The following is an 18,503-nucleotide window of genomic DNA, read 5'->3' on the forward strand; positions in this document are numbered from 1 at the left end:
TATCGTTGGATTCAGATTTGCTAGTATTTTGTTGAGGATTTTTGCGTCTATGTTCATCAGTGATATTGGTCTGTAATTTTCTTTTTTTGTGGTATCTTTGTCTGGTTTTGATATCAGGGTCATCACCCTCATAGAATGAGTTTGGGAGTTTTCCTTCCTCTGCAATTTTTTGGAACAGTTTCAGAAGGGTAGGTGTCAACTCTTCTCTAAATGTTTGATAGAATTTGCCTGTGAAGCCATCTGGTCCTGGACGTTTGTTTTTTGGGAGTTTTTAAGTCACAGTTTCAATTTCGGTGCTTGTGATTGGTCTGTTCATATCTTCTATTTCTTCCTGGTTCAGTCTTGGGAGATTGTACCTTTTGAAGAATTTGTCCATTTCTTCCACGTTGTCCATTTTACTGGCATATAGTTGCTTGTAGTAGTCTCTTATGATCCTTTGTATTTCTGTGGTGTCAGTTGTAACTTCTCCATTTTCATTTCTAATTTTATTGATTTGAGTCCTCTCCCTTTTTTTTCTTGACAAGTCTGGCTAAAGGTTTATCAATTTTGTTTATCTTTTCAAAGAACGAGCTTTTAATTTCATTGATCTTTGCTGTTGTCTCTATTTCATTCATTTCTGCTCTGATCTTTATTTCTTTCCTTCTACTAACTTTAGGTTTTGTTTGTTCTTTCTCTAGTTGCTTTAGGTGTAAGGTTAGGTTGTTTATTTGGGATTTTTCTTACGTCCTGAGGTAAGATTGTATTGCTGTAAACTTCTGTCTTAGAACTGCTTTTGCTGCATCCCATAGGTTTTGGATTGTTGTGCTTTCATTTTCATTTGTTTCTAGGTTTTGTTATTTTTGTTTTGTTTTGTTTTTGCCAAGCTGGGCGGCAAGTGAGATCTTAGTTTCCTGACCAGGGATCCATCCATTGGTTGTTTAGTAGCATATTGTTTAGCTTCCATGTGTTTGCGTTTTTTAGCTTTTTTCTTGTAGTTGATTTCTAATCTTGTAGTGATGTGGTTGGAAAAGATGCTTGGTATGATTTCAGTTTTCTTAAATTTACCAAGACTCACTTTGTGACCCAGCACGTGGTCAGTTCTGGAGAATATTCCACGTGCCCTTGAGGAAGAATGTGTATTCTGCTGCTTTTGCTTTTTTTTTTTCTTTTTTTAAAATTTATTTATTTTTGGCTGCGTTAGATCTTTGTTGCTGTGCGCGGGCTTTCTCTAGTTGCAGGGAGTGGGAGCTACTCTTCGTTGCGGCGCGCAGGCTTCTCATTGAGGTGGCTTCTCTTTATTTCGGAGCATGGGCTCTAGGCGCACGGGCTCTGTAGTTGTGGCTCGCAGGCTAAGTTGCTCCACGGCATGTGGGATCTTCCCGGACCAGGGCTTGAGCCTGTGTTCCCTGCATTGGCAGGCGATTCTCAACCACTGCACCACCAGGGAAGTCCCCTATTCTGCTGCTTTTGGATGGAATGCTCTCTAAGTATCAATTAAGTCCATCTGGTCTAATGTGCCATTTAAGGCCTGTGCTTCCTTGCTGATTTTCTGTCTGGATGATCTGTCCATTATGAAAGTGGGATGTTAAAGTCCCCCACTATTATTGTGTTAGTGTCGATTTCTCCCTTTATGGCTGTTAGTATTTGCTTTATGTATTGAGGTGCACCTATGTTAGGTGCATGTATATTTACAATTGTTATATTTTCTTCTTGGATTGATCTCTTGATCATTATGTAGTGTCCTTTGTCTCTTATAACAGTCTTTATTTTAAGGTCTATTTTGTCTGATACAAGTATTGCTACTCCAGCTTTCTTTTGATTTCCATTTGTGTGGAATACCTTTTTCCATCCCCTCACTTTCAGTCTGTATGTGTCCCTAGGTCTGAAGTGGGTCTCTTATAGACAGCATATATATGGGTCTTGTTTTTGTATTCATTCAGCAAGCCTGTGTCTTTTGGTTGGAGCATTTAATCCATTTACATTTAAGGTAATTATCGGTATGTATGTTCCTATTGCCGTTTTCTTAATTGTTTTGTCTTTGTTTTTCTAGGTGTTTTTTCTTCCCTTCCTCTTTTGTTTCCTTCTCTTGTGGTTTGATGACCATCTTTAGTGTTGTGTTTGAGTTGCTTTTTCTCTTTTGTGTTTGTACGTATTGTAGGTTTTGGGTTTGCTGTGCCCATAAGGTTTTGATATAGCAGTCTTTATATGCATAAGGTTGTTTTAAATTACTGGTCTCTTTCTTGCCTAGAGAAGTTCCTTTAGCATTTGTTGGAAAGCTGGTCTGGTTTTGCTGAATTCTCCTAGCTTTTGTTTGTCTGTAAAGCTTTGATTTCTCCATCAAATCTGAATGAGAGCCTTGCTGGGTAGAGTATTCTTGGTTGTAGGTTCTTCCCTTTCATCACTTTAACTATATCGTGTGACTTTCTTCTGGCCTGCAGAGTTTCTGCTGAGAAATCAGCTGATAACCTTATGGGAGTTCCTTTGTATGGTATTTGTCATTTTTCCTTTGTTGCTTTTAATATTTTTTCTTCGTGTTTAGTTTTTGTCAGTTTGATTACTGTGTGTCTCGGCGTGTTCCTCCTTCAGTTTATCCTGCCTGGGACTCCCTGCGCTTCCTGGACTTGGGTGACTGTTTCCTTTCCCATGTTAGGGAAGTTTTCAGCTATTATCTCTTCAAATATTTTCTCAGGTCCTTTCTGTCTCTCTTCTCCTTTTGGGACCCCTATAATGCGAGTGTTGGTGCGTTTAATGATGTCCCAGAGGTCTCTTAGACTGTTTTCATTTCTTTTCATTCTTTTTTATTTATTCTGTTCACACTGTGATTTCCACCATTCTGTCTTCCACGTCACTTATCCGTTCTTCTGCCTCACTTATTCTGCTATTGATTCCTTTTAGTGTAGTTTTCATTTCAGTAATTGTTCATCTCTGTTTGTTCTTTAGTTTTCTAGGTCTTTGTTAAACATTTCTTGCATCTTCTCGATCCTTGCCTCCATTCTTTTCTGAGATCTTAGGTCATCTTCACTATCATTATTCTGAATTATTTTTCTGGTAGGTTGGCTATCTCCACTTCTCTTCATTGTTCTTCTGGGATTTCATCTTTTTCCTTCATCTGGGACAAATTCCTCTGCCATCTCGTTTTGACTGACTTTCTGTGATTGCAGTTTCCATTCCGTGGACTACAGTATTGTGGCTGTTGCTTCTGCTGTCTGCCCTCTGGTGGATGAGGCTGTCTAAGAGGCTGGCAGGCTTCCTGATGGGTGGGGATGTGTTCCCGTCCTGTTGGTTATTTGGCCTGAGGTGACCCAGCACTGGAGCCTACAGGGTGTTTGGTGGGGCTGATGGCTGCCTCCGGGAGGGCTCGTGCTGATGGGTACTCCCCAGAGCTGTTGCTGCCAGTGTCTTTGCCCCTGCAGTGAGCCACAGCTGTCCCCTGCCTCTGCAGGCGACCCTCCAATACTAGCAGGTAGGTCTGGCCCAGTCTCTTATGGGGTCACTGCTTTTTTCCCCTCGGTCCTGGTGTGCATGAAATTTTGTGTGTGCCCTCCAGGAGTGGAGTTTCTTTTTCCCCCAGTTCTGTGGAAGTCCTACGATCAAACCCTGCTGCCCCTCAAAGCCGGATTCTCAGGGGACTCCTCCTCCTGCTCCCGGACTCCCAGGCTGGGAAGCCTGTTGTGGGGCTCAGAACTTTCACTCCTGTGGGAGAACTTCTGTGGTATAATTGTTTTCCAGTTGTGGGTCGCCCACCGGCGGGTATGGGATTTGATTTTAGCTAGATTGTGCCCCTCCTACTGTCTTGTTGTGGCTTCTTTGTCTTTGGATGTAGGGTATCCTTTTTGGTTGGTTCCAGCATTTTTTAGTCGATGGTCATTCAGCAATTAGTTGTGATTTTGGTGTTTCCGTAAGAAGGGGGGTGAAGCTCATGTCCTTCTAGTCCACCATCTTGAGCTAATCTCCAGAATCTATTCTTCTTTAGAATCTATTCTTTTCCACCTTTGGCAGTACTCTTATGCTAATTAAGTTCCCAGAGTTCACTGATTGACTCTCTGTTATCCAAACTCTGTGATCTCATTTGTTTGATTAGCGAGTTAATTCATCCAAAATCATTAGTTGTTGTTGGGCTTCACTTCTTGCTTAATGATATTTCTTCAGTTCACTCCACTTTGAAAATGGTTCTCACAGATGGATAAAACAAGCAAGAAAAAAGGAATAATAATAGATTTACTTTCTTTTGTTAAACAGTATAATAATATCCCCAAGCAGTAATTCTATTTCCTCCATCTCTGCACTTTTGCTTTAGGTTTTTTACAAGCCTTGGGTCATTCCAAATATCTTGCCACAATGTTTTAGGTGTCTGTTACCATATTGAATTAGTTTTCACATGTTATTTTAAAAATTTAGGCTTATCAGAGAATTTACTGTGTAGTCATACATATCTCTTTACTTTCTCATAAAGTTAGTCATATGACTTATTTTTTATTTATAGTTCTTGTTCCTTCTTCCATTACAGTTTAATGTAGTGCTTTCAAGAACATAGGTTTTGGAATCAGATATAAATTTGAATTTTAGCTCTTCCTCTTAATGACTTTATGTCCTTGTTAAATTTATAACCCTCTCTGAACTAGTTGATTCATCATAAAAATGAGGAAAAGAATAATTGCCTTATAAGATTTTGTTGGGATTTTATAAAGTTAATACATTTAAGAAACTTAACATAGTGCCTGGCATTTAACAAGCTGTAAATAAATTGTAGATGTTATTGGAGTTTTCCTATCTCTAAGGATTTTGAAATCAGCTTTCCTAAAGAGTTAGGGCACTTGTCTAGGTATGCTCATTGTTCCTTACTTTGAATTATAGACTTCAAGATGCTGCTTCTCATCATTTCTACTCTTACTATTTCGATTTAGGTTCAGAAGAGTGATTCCTTTCTTTTAAACATCTTTATTGAGATAAAATTTACATATATAGTTTACCCATTTAAAGTGTACAATTCAGTGATTTTTAGTATATGCACAAAGTTATGCATCTGTCATCAGTATCTAATTCCAGAACATTTTCATCACCCCAGAAAGAAACCCCGTGACTATTAGTAGTCATTCTATATTCCTCCCTTTTTCCAGCCCTTGGAAATCTACTTACTGTGTCTATGGATTTGCCTATCCTGAACATTACATATAAATGGAATTCATGCAATATGTGGGAATTTGTGTCTGGCTTCTTTCACTTAGCATAATGTTCTTAACGTTCAGGTATACTTAATTTCTCTTTATGGCCAAATAATATTCCATTCTATGGATATAGCACATTTTCTAAATTAACTCATCAGTTGATGAACAATTGGGTTGTTTCCACTTTGGGGCTAGTATGAATAATGCTGCTATGAACATTTGTGTACAAGTTTTTGTGTAGACATCTGTTTTCATTTATTTTGAGTATATACTTAGGAGTAATTCCTTTTTTAACCTTTCAAGGAACTGTACAGCAATTGGGAGATTGGGATTGACATATATACACTAATATGTATAAAGTAGATAAGAAACTGCTGTATAAAATAAATAAATTAAATTAAATTTTTAAAAAAAAAGGAGTTTGGAGGCCAGAAGGAGGAGCTCTCTCACCCTACCACTAGTAGTCAGTTGCAGACCCAACAGGAGGAGACATACCTCGCATCTCCAACAGGAAGAAGGTTACTACTGTACTACCCCAGCAGAAGGAAGGAAGATTCTCCTTGCAATAACCTTGCCAATGGGAGACTGTCATTATTCAGCTAATAAAAAACCACTACAACTTCCAATTTGCAGGGCTCCAATGGACTTTTTATTTCTAACAGCCTTCCCAACTCCACCTTCTCCTCTATAAGAGAAACGTTCATCTTCTTTGTTCTCCAGACTTGCCTGTGGTTCACCATGGATTGTATGCCCCAAATTGCAATTCTTTGATATTCCCGAATAAACCAGTTTTACTCGTTAAAAAAAAAAAAGGAACTGTACAGCAAAGTGAATCAGCTATATGTATACATATAGCCCCTCTTTTTTGGATTTCCTTCCAGGTTCTTTTTTTTTGTTATTGAGTTTTGAGAGTTCTTTATGTAATCTGGATTTAGATTCTTTATTTAAATCCTTTATATGTTTTTTTAAAATTTTATTTTTGGCTTCGTTGGGTCTTTGCTGCATGTGAGCTTTCTCTAGTTGTGGTGAGCGGGAGCTGCTCTTCAATGCGGTGTGTGGGCTTCTCATTGCCGTGGCTTCTCTTGTTGCGGAGCACGGGCTCTAGGCGTGTGGGCTTCAGTAGTTGTGGCTCACGGGCTCAGTAGCTGTGGCTCACGGGCTCTAGAGCGCAGGCTCAGCAGTTGTGGCACACGGGCTTAGTTGCTCTGCCACATGTGGGATCTTCCTGGACCAGGGCTCGAACCCGTGTCCCCTGCCTTGGCAGGTGGATTCTTAACCACTGTGCCACCAGGGAAGCCCCCAGTAGATGGTTTGCAAACATTTCTTCACAGCCTGTGGTTTCTCTTTTTGGGTTCATAATGCTGTCTTTTGAAGCGAAGTTTTTAATTTTGATGAAGTCTAATTTATCTTTTTCTTTTATGGATTGTGCATTTGGTATTGTAGCTAAGAAATCTTTGCCTACTCAAGGTCACAAAGATTCTCTCCTATATTTTCTTCTAGAAGTTTTATAGCCTTGGGTTTTACATTTAGGTCCATGATTTTGAGTTACCTTTTCATGTATGCTTGTTATTGGATTGTTAGTGTCATTGTATTGCCTCTAGTTAACTCAGCTCTGACCCCAAAAATTCATGAAATTTTTTAAATGAATACATGAACTTAATTTAGTTGGTAAGGTAAACTCTTAAGGTGAATTTTAAATTATGAGATGAATTTAATACAGATTCTTGCAAAGGATATATTCATAGCTTTTCATAGTTTATTTAATGCTGTAAAATTATCTTCATATTGCCAGTTTCACATATAAGTATTCACAAGTTATAACTGATAAAATGTTGTTAAAATAAAAAGCCAGCATTTACTTTAAATTATAATTTGAATGAAAATGTAAACATTTCTCTGTTGAGAAAATAAAATATGAAATCAGCTTAATATTTTGCAAGCATCAGTAATTAGCAATAAGAGGTTACTTCTTCCCCCTCAAGACCTTCCTTCCCACTGTTGTTCCTCTTTCTGGACCAATTACCAGTGTATTTCATTCCTTCTCCAAGTCTTTGTGCAAATGGCACTCGCAGTGAGGCCTTCTCCTGGCCACACTGTTTAAAATTACAGTCCCTCTCCTTTCAGTAGTCCTGGTTCTACTTCCTGCTTTATTTTTCTCATAGCTCTTTTACTATCCTCTGCATGAATTTTACTTACTTGTCTTCCCTGTCAGAATTTAAGGTCCCTGAGGGCAGTGTTTTGTTTACTGACGTATGTCTATCACCTAAAATGGTGCCTAGCATATAGTACGTGCTCAGTGTACATGTTGAGTTAGTGAATATTAAGTTATATATGTTTGTCACAGTGTTAATTTTAAACCTCAGGGTTTCTAATAGGAACATATTAACACAAGAAAATACCTTACAATAAACTGTTTAAGATGATTTTTTAAAATATTTGCTATAGAAGCCTTTATTTTTATGATTATTGTTTTTTTATTATTTGCAGGGCTCAGTTTGGCAAAGACTTGGTGCAGACGTGACAGCAGTTGAGTTTTTGGGTCATGTTGGTGGAATTGGAATTGATATGGAGATATCTAAAAACTTTCAACGCATCCTTCAAAAACAAGGATTTAAATTTAAATTGAATACTAAAGTTACTGGTGCTACTAAGAAGTCAGATGGAAAAATTGATGTTTCGTAAGTATGCTACGTTTGTTTTTGTTATGATACCCTTCTGTGCGTTTCTTTAAGAAAAACATTCAGTTTTTAGAATCAGATTCTTTTATAACTTAATACCATTTTACTGTGTAGTATAACTCAGTATTGCTTATCAAGTCAGTCCATTGAAATTCACGATTGCATTGATGATAGAAAAATTAAGCCAGTGTTCTCATTTGTAATGTACTTTTTCATAGTATACATTCAGAAAAATTTAAACTCTCAACATTCAGTAAAATTAATTCAGTATTTTTAGACAGATACATGGGGAAATCAGTAATATTATTGATTCAGTTGCTTACTGTGCTTGGCATTCTGTTTGTTTAACACTGAAATAACTTGCCTAAGGTCACATAGCTGGTGGGGGCAGAAGCACTACTTGAACTTGGATCTGTCGGTCTCTAAGACTTAATGTTCTTAAACTGTGTTATACAGCCTGTTGTTGTGAGGTTCTAATGATAGACCTCTAGAGGATATGTACATTTTTCTTTGCCTGACCCTTACGTTTATATTTATAATAAAATAAACTTACACTGTTAGAAGTGTCATCGATACTTGAGAAATGTCTAGTCTTAAATTTCCAAGTCTGTCAGCTGTTCATATAGATGTGTGTTTAACAGTTATACACTGTTCATTATCTAGTATTGAAGCTGCTTCTGGTGGTAAAGCTGAAGTTATCACTTGTGATGTACTCCTGGTTTGCATTGGCCGACGACCCTTTACTAAGAATTTGGGACTAGAGGAGCTTGGAATTGAGCTGGATCCTAGAGGTAGAATTCCAGTAAATACCAGATTCCAAACTAAAATTCCAAAGTAAGTTGGATACTTACCTGCATTTTCAATAATTTTAAGCAAACACTATTTTGAAAATAAGGCTTTTGTCATGCTTAAAAAGTACATTGGCTGTGGGGAAGAACAGTAAACTTATAACATGTAAAAGCAAAAGTAATTAATTGAATTTTTTCACTACCCAGAGATTAGAATCTGAACTCAACCGATATTTGAAGAGCTGTATTTGATTTATTTTTTGGTGACTTTATAACTAGAAACGTGTATTTTGTTACCCTGGTATAACTGTAGATGAGTGTCTGTGATTTCAGAAGTTGACTGTTTCTTTTGATCTCCGTGGCAGTATCTATGCAATCGGCGATGTGGTTGCTGGTCCAATGCTGGCTCACAAAGCAGAGGATGAAGGCATTATCTGTGTTGAAGGGATGGCTGGTGGCGCTGTGCACATTGACTACAATTGTGTACCGTCGGTGATTTACACACACCCTGAAGTTGCTTGGGTTGGCAGATCAGAAGAGCAGTTGAAAGAAGAGGTAATTCTGAATGAGAGTAGTTTTCCTCTAATGTGTGATTTGAGTTAACACCAGTGGTTGAGAATCCTTTCATTATTGCATTAATGCATTTTAATAACTATGTAGAACATTACAGGTAAGTTTGTATAATTTTTTACTTTGTATCTTAAAGGAGATCATTTGGTTGCCTGTATTCAAAAACTAGTAATTCCAGAGCTCTTATATTTGGCTTTGAAATATATCCACGTGGGCTGACATTTGCATTTGCTTGTGTTTGTACCCAAAATATATTTCAGTAACAAGCCTTTTGGTCTTTCCTTCTATATGCTTTGTGAAGAATTGCCTTCTTGGGATTTATTTTCTGAACAAATGGTAGACGCTTTCACCAAATGGGAATGAATTTTTTGATAGTTTATGTACGTTCTCATTTTCTGCTTCTCACAGGGTATTGAGTACAAAGTTGGGAAATTCCCATTTGCTGCTAACAGCAGAGCTAAGACAAATGCTGACACAGATGGCATGGTGAAGATACTTGGGCAGAAATCAACAGACAGAGTATTGGGAGCACATATTCTAGGACCAGTGAGTACTTTAAACCAGAAATCCCACTAGGATTTCTGGAAAGCAATGTTATTTAGTAGATTAATTTAAAACTACCTGGTGTTTACATTCTGCGGTTAATTATTTACTAGCAAAAGTTTGAATATGGCTTCTTCATGTATCGTTTCTAGCACTGACATTCTTGCCCATCGTATCATCTGCATTCCATGCTGCAACTAAGATTTATCCCTTTAAAACGTACACCAGGCCATTTGCCTGCTTAAAACTCTAGTGGTCCTTTCTGCTACAGACTTATATAAAAGGCCCCACTGAATTTGGCCCTGGTTACTTTTCTGACCTCATCTCTTTCCACTCATCCCCTTTGCTCATTAATTCCCTGTCTCATGGGCCTTCTCTCAATTTCTTAATAGGCTGAGCTTGTTCCCATTTTAAAGCCTTTGTTCTAGAATCCTCTGCCTTCACATCTTTGCATGACTGGCTTATTATTCAGGTCTTAGCTCAGATGTTACCTTCTAAGAAAAGCCTTTCCTGCCACTGCACATGAGGTATGCCCTCCCCTAGGTATCTGGTGCATCAGTAATGATACTAGAACATTTGAGTGCTTACTCTGTAACAGTTTTTCCTAGATGCATGCATTAACTTTAGTTTCCATGACCCTGTGAGGTAGGTGGTGGTGTTCCCATTTTTGAGGTGAATAAATGGGCCGAAGCACAGAGTCAGTGAGTGGTTAGGGCAGTACGTGGTAGGAGTTGAATCCAGGCCATCTCGCTTCAGAGCCCAGGCTCTTAACTTCTGAACTGCTTTTTTCTGTTAAGGTTTTTCTGACTGGAGGCAATTAACTGTTCTAATCTCTCGTATTAGAAGGTAGTTGTTTTTGCCATAGAAACAAAATTACTTCTTGGTTTATTATTTTAAAGGGTGCTGGTGAAATGATAAATGAAGCTGCTCTTGCACTGGAATATGGAGCATCCTGTGAAGATATAGCTAGAGTCTGTCATGCACATCCGGTAACAACATATGCAATTAATGGCTATCTCAAGTTTCTTCTGATTCACAAATACTTGGTTTTTAATTCTAAATTTCTTCCCTTTGCAGACCTTATCAGAAGCTTTTAGAGAAGCAAACCTGGCTGCATCATTTGGCAAATCGATCAACTTTTAAATTAGAAGATTATATTTTTCTGAAATTTCCTGGGAGCTTTTATAGAGGTAACATTTCTGAACAGGAAATGCTCACAGCTCCAAGAATTTCTAGGACTGAATTACGAAACTTTTGGAAGGTATTTAATAGGTTTGGACAGAATGGAATAATCTCATCTATATTTTAAATAAATTTAATATTTTATTTCACTGCATTAATACTGCAGAAAAAAAGCTACTTATAGTAGCATCCTGGAAAATTTTCTTCAACCCATATTTTCATGCTGTTTATGAAAGGCTCAACTTCACTGAATTTATGCTAAGTAGCTTTTATCTCTGATACAGGATTTACTTACATGGATGGAGCTGGACTATGCTATGTGAACAGCTGTGTTTGAAACAAGGTGATCAAGTTATTTTAAACTTGGTTTTCACATTGGAAACAGTCGTTAGAATAAGTTAAACATGTATAAACTGAACTGATGTAAATAAAAAATGATGGTCTATCAGTTATTTTAATCCCCAAAGTCTTGGCAGTTAGAGGTAGAATTTGTGTTTAGATTTTTAAGGTTCTAGTGAGGTCTACAGTCTGAAGTATAGTTATATAGTTGACCAAAGTAAGGCAGTATATATACGAAATTCATATATTAAGTGGAGAAGCAATGTATTACAGTGGGAAATTAAGATATGGAAATAAACATGTCTTAAATATTCATTTACTGGTTATTCTGAGTGGATGTCAAGATGGTCCTAGATTTTTTATGACTACCTCTACCATACATTCTTATTTATTACTCTTTATTATTGCTTTTATAGGCCTGGATAAATCTTTTTTTCCCACACTGTAGGACAATATTAAGGTATTTAAAAGGTCATTATCCTTTCATCTGTTTCAGTGATACCTACTAAATGTTTAACATTTATTTTTGGAGAAACAACATAAGGGAATCTTTAATCTGTTGTCTTTTCTTAAGTGGATTGCCAGTGTATCCTGGCTGGGTAAAATCGACTATTTCTTTGAAGAGTGCTATAAAATTATATTTATTGATAAATATTTAAAATGGCTGTTTCTTAAAACACTTAAATAAAGTGTTGAATACTAAGTAGACTTTATTATAACTAAATTTAAGAATCATTTCAGATTCATTCATCATATTTGATATAGCATAAATTTTTAAAGAAAGTAAATTATCTTAAGGAACTGAAATATGCAAACCAGATATTCACTTGATTGCAATATAAAGGTTATATATCATCTTAAGGAAAGTTTGGAGAATGTAATTTATGAGCAGAAAGCTGTATGGAATAAGAAATCATCAGTTGATCCATAGATAAAAGGAAAATGTTTAGTAGGCTTCAGGTTTTTATTGATTTATATATAGGTCACATTTTCCTTTTACTTCACATGTCCAGTGCTCTTGATTTGTATTATGGTCATTATAAATGGATACATTGTAAAGACTGGATTCTGTTACATACCTCTGAAAAATATTGAATTTTTTAGTGGGCAGTTAACTTGGTTAAACTCCAAACTCTTGTTGTCTTTGTGCGTGCGTGTGTGTGTGTGTGTGTAGGGGGAGGGCGGGTGGACAGCTGAAATCTCTACGCAGTTGTTTTAGCTTTACCTGGGCTACCTGAAGTTTGTGCCATGCACGTAAAGTTCACAGGTCACCCAGAGATTGGACACGGGATATGCAGAATTTATACCTCTTTTCTGGGGTTCCTCCCCTCATATTTCAGTTGCTGTTGGTTACCCCAAACTCTGTCCTCCGATTCCTTAACCAGTAAAACTTGGCTTCTCTCCAAGTTGCCACTTGGGACCTCCCCTCAGTGAAAAGCTATTAAAAATAGAAATCTCACGCGAGGCTGTTATTTGAGTGCAGCGCGCACCCCCTCTTCTGTCTACTTCTGGTTGTTGTCCAGTACCTTTACTTTTTAAAAATATATTTTATTCAGAGTTTTCAGTTGTTATCTGTAGGAGTGGTGGTCTGATATGTGCTATTGGCCATTATTGGTAATGAACTCTGCATCTTTTTAAAATCTGAAATCCCAATATTATGTGAAGTGCTAATTTATATAAACCTCAAACATGTCCTCTACTCTAGGTAGAAAGATTCTGATGAGGGAATAGTGAAATTTAATTTAATACAAAGTCCTAGCTATAGAGAGACACAAAATAATAGTTACATGCAACTTTAAGGATTCCCATTCACTGTGAGAATGGAAATATACCTGGTTGGGAATGAAGTCCTAGGTATAAGAGAAATTTTTAATGTTCGCTTATTGTTATTTATTAAGTTCTAAGTATTCTCTTGGTTTGTGAAGGGTGGGGCTGTTAGTTGTCCAATTCATTGAGCTGATTAAAATGAGTAATTTCAAAGTGCGACTTTTAGTTGCTGAAAAGCAATGAGGGGTAGTGAAGGTTTCTACCTCTGCTTAATTTTAAGTAAAATACTTATAATCAAGGGGGAAAAAAAAGACTTAGTTGCCCTGGTAGATGAGGAGGTACAACCACTTTGCTAGTTATTAGAATTCCTATCTAAATAAAAGTGACAACTGTGTGGAACCAGAGGGAAGTTGCCTTATTATTGAGATTACAGCCATTAATGTAACTTTTGTTCAGGCCCAGCTTCAAATGCAGCTGTGTTGGATGTGTGGGTTGTTGTTACGTGGTGCAGAGTAGCCTTTTCTCTAAGAAGAATGTGTGAAAAAACCACTTAAGGCCTGGCCTGTTTCCAGCTAACTCAGCTATAAAGTCGACAAAGGCTTGGCAATTGTATTCCAGCTATTTTCTTTATCCTGTGGAATAACTGTTATCTGATTGTGAAATCAAATAAAATTCAATGTAAAACCTGAGAAATTATAGCATCCTTCTGTACTTTGAGTAGCACTGCTCACTGTGCACAAGCAGTAATATCCCCAAACTTTGGCTCAACTTAATTTAAACGTTCCCCTCAGCAGCCCTAGCCCTGTTTTAGGTGGCAATACTCGTATTTTTTTTTTAAATTTTATTGGAATATAGTTGATATACAGTGTTGTTAATTTCTTCTGTACAGCGAAGTGACTGAGTTCTACATATATTTATTCTTTTTCATATTCTTTTCCATTGTGGTTTGTCACAATATTGAATATATAGTTCCCTGTGCTATACAGTATGACCTTGTTGTTAATCCATCCTGTATGTAATAGTTTGCCTCTGCTAACCCCAAACTCCCATTCCTTCTCTCCCATACGCCCCCTCCCCCTTGTAGTTGTAAAGGCAACTACAAGTCTGTTCTCTTTATCTGTGAGTCTGTTTTTGTTTCGGTGATAGGTTCATTTGTGTCATATTTTAGATTCCACATATAAGTGATATCATATGGTACTTTCTCTTTCTGATTTATTTCAGTTAGTATGATAATCTCTAGGTCCATCCATGTTGCTGCAAATGGCATTATTTCATTATTATTTATGGCTGAGTAGTATTCCATTGTACATATGTACCACATCTTTATCCATTCATCTGTCAACGGATGTTTAGGTTGCTTCCATGTCTTGGCTATTATGAATAGTGCTGCTGTGAACATTGGGGTGCATGTATCTTTTCAAATTATAGTTTTGTCTGGGTGTATACCCAGGAGTGGGATTGCTGGACCATATAGCAACTCTATTTTTAGTTTTTTGAGGAACCTCCATACTGTTTTCCATAGTGGCTGCACCAATTTACACTCCCACCAACAGTGTAAGAGGGTTCCGCTTTCTCCACAGTCTATCCAGCATTTGTTATTTATAGACTCTTTTTTTTAAAATAAATTTATTGATTTATTTTTTAAATAAATTTATTTATTTATTTTTGGCTGCGTTGGGTCTTCATTGCTGCGCGCTGGCATTCTCTAGTTGTGGCGAGCAGGGGCTACTCTTCGTCGTGGTGCACGTGCTTCTCATTGTGGTGGCTTCCCTCGTTGTGGAGTGCAGACTCTAGGAGCATGGGCTTCAGTAGTTGTGGCATGTGGGCTGAGTAGTTGTGGCTCTTGGGCTCTAGAGCGCAGGCTCAGTAGTTGTGGTGCACGGGCTTAGTTGCTCCGCAGTTTGTGGGATCTTCCTGGACCAGAGCTCAAACCCGTGTCCCCTGCATTGGCAGGCAGATTCTTAACCATTGTGCCACCAGGAAAGTCCGGGGGCCACTCTTCATCGCGGTGTGTGGGCCTCTCACTGTCGTGGCCTCTCTTGTTGTGGAGCACAAGCTCCAGAAGTGCAGGCTCAGTAGTTGTGGCACACGGGCCCAGTTGCTCTGCAGCATGTGGGATCTTCCCAGACCAGGGCTCGAACCCATTTCCCCTGCATTAGCAGGCAGATTCTCAACCACTGCGCCACCAGGGAAGCCCATTTATAGACTTTTTAATGATGGCCATTCTGACTGGTGTGAGGTGGTACCTCATTGTGCTTTTGACTTGCATTTCTCTAATAATTAGTGATGTTGAGCATCTTTTCATGTGCCTATTGGCTATCTCTATGTCTTCTTTGGAGAAATGTCTGTTTAGGTCTTCCCATTTTTCGATTGGGTTGTTTTTTGTCGTTGAGTTGTATGAGCTGTTTGTATATTTTGGAAATTAAGCCCTTGTCAGTCACATGGTTTGCAAGTATTTTCTCCTGTTCTGTAGCTTGTCTTTTCGTTTTGTTTATGGTTTCCTTTGCTGTGCAAAAGCTGGTAAGTTTGATTTAGGTCCATTTGTTTAGTTTTGTTTTTATTTCTATTGGCTTGGGAGACTGACCTAAGAAAACATTGGTACGATTTATGTCAGAGAATGTTTTGCCTCTGATCTCTTCTAGGAGTTTTATGGTGTCACAACTTATGTTTAAGTCCTTAAGCTATTTTGAGTTTTTGTGCATAGTGTGAGGGCGTGTTCTAACTTCATTGATTTATATGCAGCTGTCCAACTTTCCCAGCACCACTTGCTGAAGAGACTGTCTTTTTCCCATTTTATATTTTTGTCTCCTTTGTCAAAGATTAATAGGTTGTGTGGGTTTTTTTCTGGGCTCTTTATTCTGTTCCATTGATCCATCTGTTTTTGTGCCAACATAACACTGTTTTGATTACTGTAGCTTTGTAGTATTGTCTGAAGTCTGGGAGGGTTTTGCCTCCAGCTTTTTTCTTCAGGATTGCTTTGGCAATTCTGGGTCTTTTATGGTTCCACATAAATTTTAGGATTATTTGTTCTAGGATCACATTAAATCTGTAGATTGCTCTGGGTAGTATTGCCATTTTAACAACATTGATTCTTACAGTCCAAGAGCATGGGATATCTTTCCATTTCTTTGAATCATCTTTAATTTCCTTTATTAATGTTTTGTAGTTCTCAGCATATGTCTTTCACTTCCTTGGTGAAGTTTATTCCTAGGTGGTTTTTTTTTTTTTTTTGGATGTGATTTTAAAAGGGATAGTTTGTTTACATTCCTTTTCTGATATTTCATTGTTAGTGTAAAGAAATACAACTGGTTTCTATATGTTAATCTTGTATCCGCCTACTTTACTGAATTGTTTATCAGTTCTAGTAGTTTTTGTGTGGAGTCTTTAGGGTTTTCTATTGGGTTGGCCAGAAAGTTCGTTTGGGCTTTTCTGTAAGATCTTACAGAAAACCTGAACAAACGTTTTGGCCAACCCAATAAATACAGTATCATAATATCATCTGCATATAAAACAATTTTACCTCTTCCCTACCAATTTGGATACCTTTTATTTCTTGTCTGATTGATGTGGCTAGGATTTCAATACTATGTTGAAGAAAATTGGTGAGAGTGGGCATCCTTGTCTTGTTCCAGATTTCAGTCGGAAACCTTTCAGCTTTTCATGGTTGAGTATTATATTGGCTGTGGGTTTGTCATAAATAGCTTTTATTATGTTGAGATATGTTCCCTCTATGCCCAGTTTTGTAAGGGTTTTTTAATCATGAATGGATGTTGAATTTTATCAAGTGTTTTTTCTGAACCTATTGAATGATCATGTGGTTTTTGACTTTTCTTTTGTTGATGTGGTGTATCACAGTGATTAATTTGCATATGTTGAACCATCCTTGTGACCCTGTGATGAATCCAACTTAGTTGTGGTGTGTGACCTTTTTATGTGTTGTTGGATTTGGTTTGCTAATATTCTGTTGAGGATTTTTATGTCATAATCAAAGATACTGGCCTGTAATTTTATTTTTTGGTAGTTTCTTTGGTTTTGGTATCAGGGTGATGGTGGCTTCATAGAAAGTCTTTAAGAGTGTTCCTTCCTCTTCAGTCTTTTTGGAAGTGTTTGAGAAGGATCAGTGTAGGTTCTTCTTTGTATGTTTGGTAGAATTTCCCAGTGAAGCCACCTGCTCCTGGACTTTTGTTTGTAGGGAGGTTTTTTTTAAATTACAGATTCTACTTCGTTTCTAGTGATTGGTCTGTTCAAGTTATCTATTTCTTTTTTACTGGAGTATAGTTCATTTACAGTGTTGTGTTAGTTTCTGCTGTACAGCAAAGTGAATCAGTTATACATATACATATATCCACTCTATTTTAGATTCTTTTCCCATATAGGTCATTACAGAGTATTAGGTAGAGTTTCCTGTGCTATACAGTAGATCCTTATTAGTTATCTATTTTATATATAGTAATGTGTATATGTCAATCCCAACCTCCCAATTTATCCTCCCCCCCATCCCCCTCTAGTAACCATAAGTTTGTTTTTTATATCTGTGACTCTGTTTTGTAGATAAGTTCATTTGTACCATTTTTTTTAGATTCCCCATATAAGTGATATATTTTTCTCTGACTTACTTCCCTCAGTATGACAATCTCTAGGCCCATCCATGTTGCTGCAAATATCATTATTTCATTCTTTTTTATGGCTGAGTAATATTCCATTGTATATATGCACCACATCTTCTTTATCCATTCCTCTGTCAATGGACATTTAGGTTGCTTCCATGCCCTGGCCATTGTAAATACTGCTGCAGTGAACATTGGGGTGCATATATCTTTTTGAAGTATGGTTTTGTCCTTTATTCCTTCTTGATTCAGTTTTGGTGGGCTATGTTTCTAGAAAGTTGTCCATTTCTCTAGGTTGTCAAATTTGTTGGCATATAATTGTTCATAGTATTGTGGTTTTTTGTATTTCTGTGGTATCAGTTGTGATTTCTCCTCTTTCATTTCTTATTGTTTCTTGTGTCTTCTCTTTTCTTCTTGGTGAGCCTGGCCAGAGGTTTGTCAATTTTGTTTACCCTTTCCAAGAACCTGCTCTTGGTTTTATTGATCTTTTTTCTTTTAATCTCTATTTATTTCCTCCCTGATCTTTATTATCTCCTTCCTTCTGCTGACTTTAGGTTTTGACTCTTCTTCTTTTTCTAATTGTTTTAGGTGGTGGGTTAGGTTGTTTGAGATATTTTTGTTTCTTAGATAGAAAGGCCTGGGTTGCTATGAACTTCCCTGTAAGAACTGCCTTTGGTGCATCCCATAGATTTTGTATGGTGGTTTTCTCATTGTCATTTGCCATGAGGTATTTTTTTATTTCTTCTTTGATTTCATTGTTGACCCATTGGTTTGTCAGTAGCAAGGTGCTTAGTCTCCCTGTAACTTTTTTTTCTGTGGTTGATTTCTAGTTTCATGCCATTGTGGTCAGAAAACATGCTTGAAATAATTTCTGTACTCTTAAAT

At 37.3% G+C, this 18,503-nt stretch overlaps 1 protein-coding gene across 8 annotated transcripts in view; it reads left to right on the top strand.

Moving 5' to 3' along the window:
• The window catches only part of DLD (dihydrolipoamide dehydrogenase), a 52,853-nt gene that overhangs the window by 20,060 nt on the left and 14,290 nt on the right, over positions 1–18,503 (top strand). For 2 of the 8 annotated variants that reach the window (XR_009505097.1, XR_009505099.1), the window contains exons 9-14: positions 7,632–7,822; positions 8,486–8,656; positions 8,976–9,165; positions 9,589–9,726; positions 10,623–10,712; positions 10,801–11,715. Coding sequence is in view for 3 of the 8 variants with exons in the window: in XM_059934188.1 (XP_059790171.1) it covers positions 7,632–7,822; positions 8,486–8,656; positions 8,976–9,165; positions 9,589–9,726; positions 10,623–10,712; positions 10,801–10,866 (846 nt within the window). In the remaining 5 variants the exon portion in view is untranslated. Of the gene's footprint in view, positions 1–7,631; positions 7,823–8,485; positions 8,657–8,975; positions 9,166–9,588; positions 9,727–10,622; positions 10,713–10,800; positions 13,705–18,503 lie in introns of those variants that run through there. The other 6 variants (XR_009505098.1, XR_009505100.1, XR_009505101.1 and 3 more) reach the window with 4 other exon arrangements.

This window comes from Balaenoptera ricei, chromosome 9, assembly GCF_028023285.1.
Source record: "Balaenoptera ricei isolate mBalRic1 chromosome 9, mBalRic1.hap2, whole genome shotgun sequence".
Classification (NCBI taxonomy): Eukaryota; Metazoa; Chordata; class Mammalia; order Artiodactyla; family Balaenopteridae; genus Balaenoptera; species Balaenoptera ricei.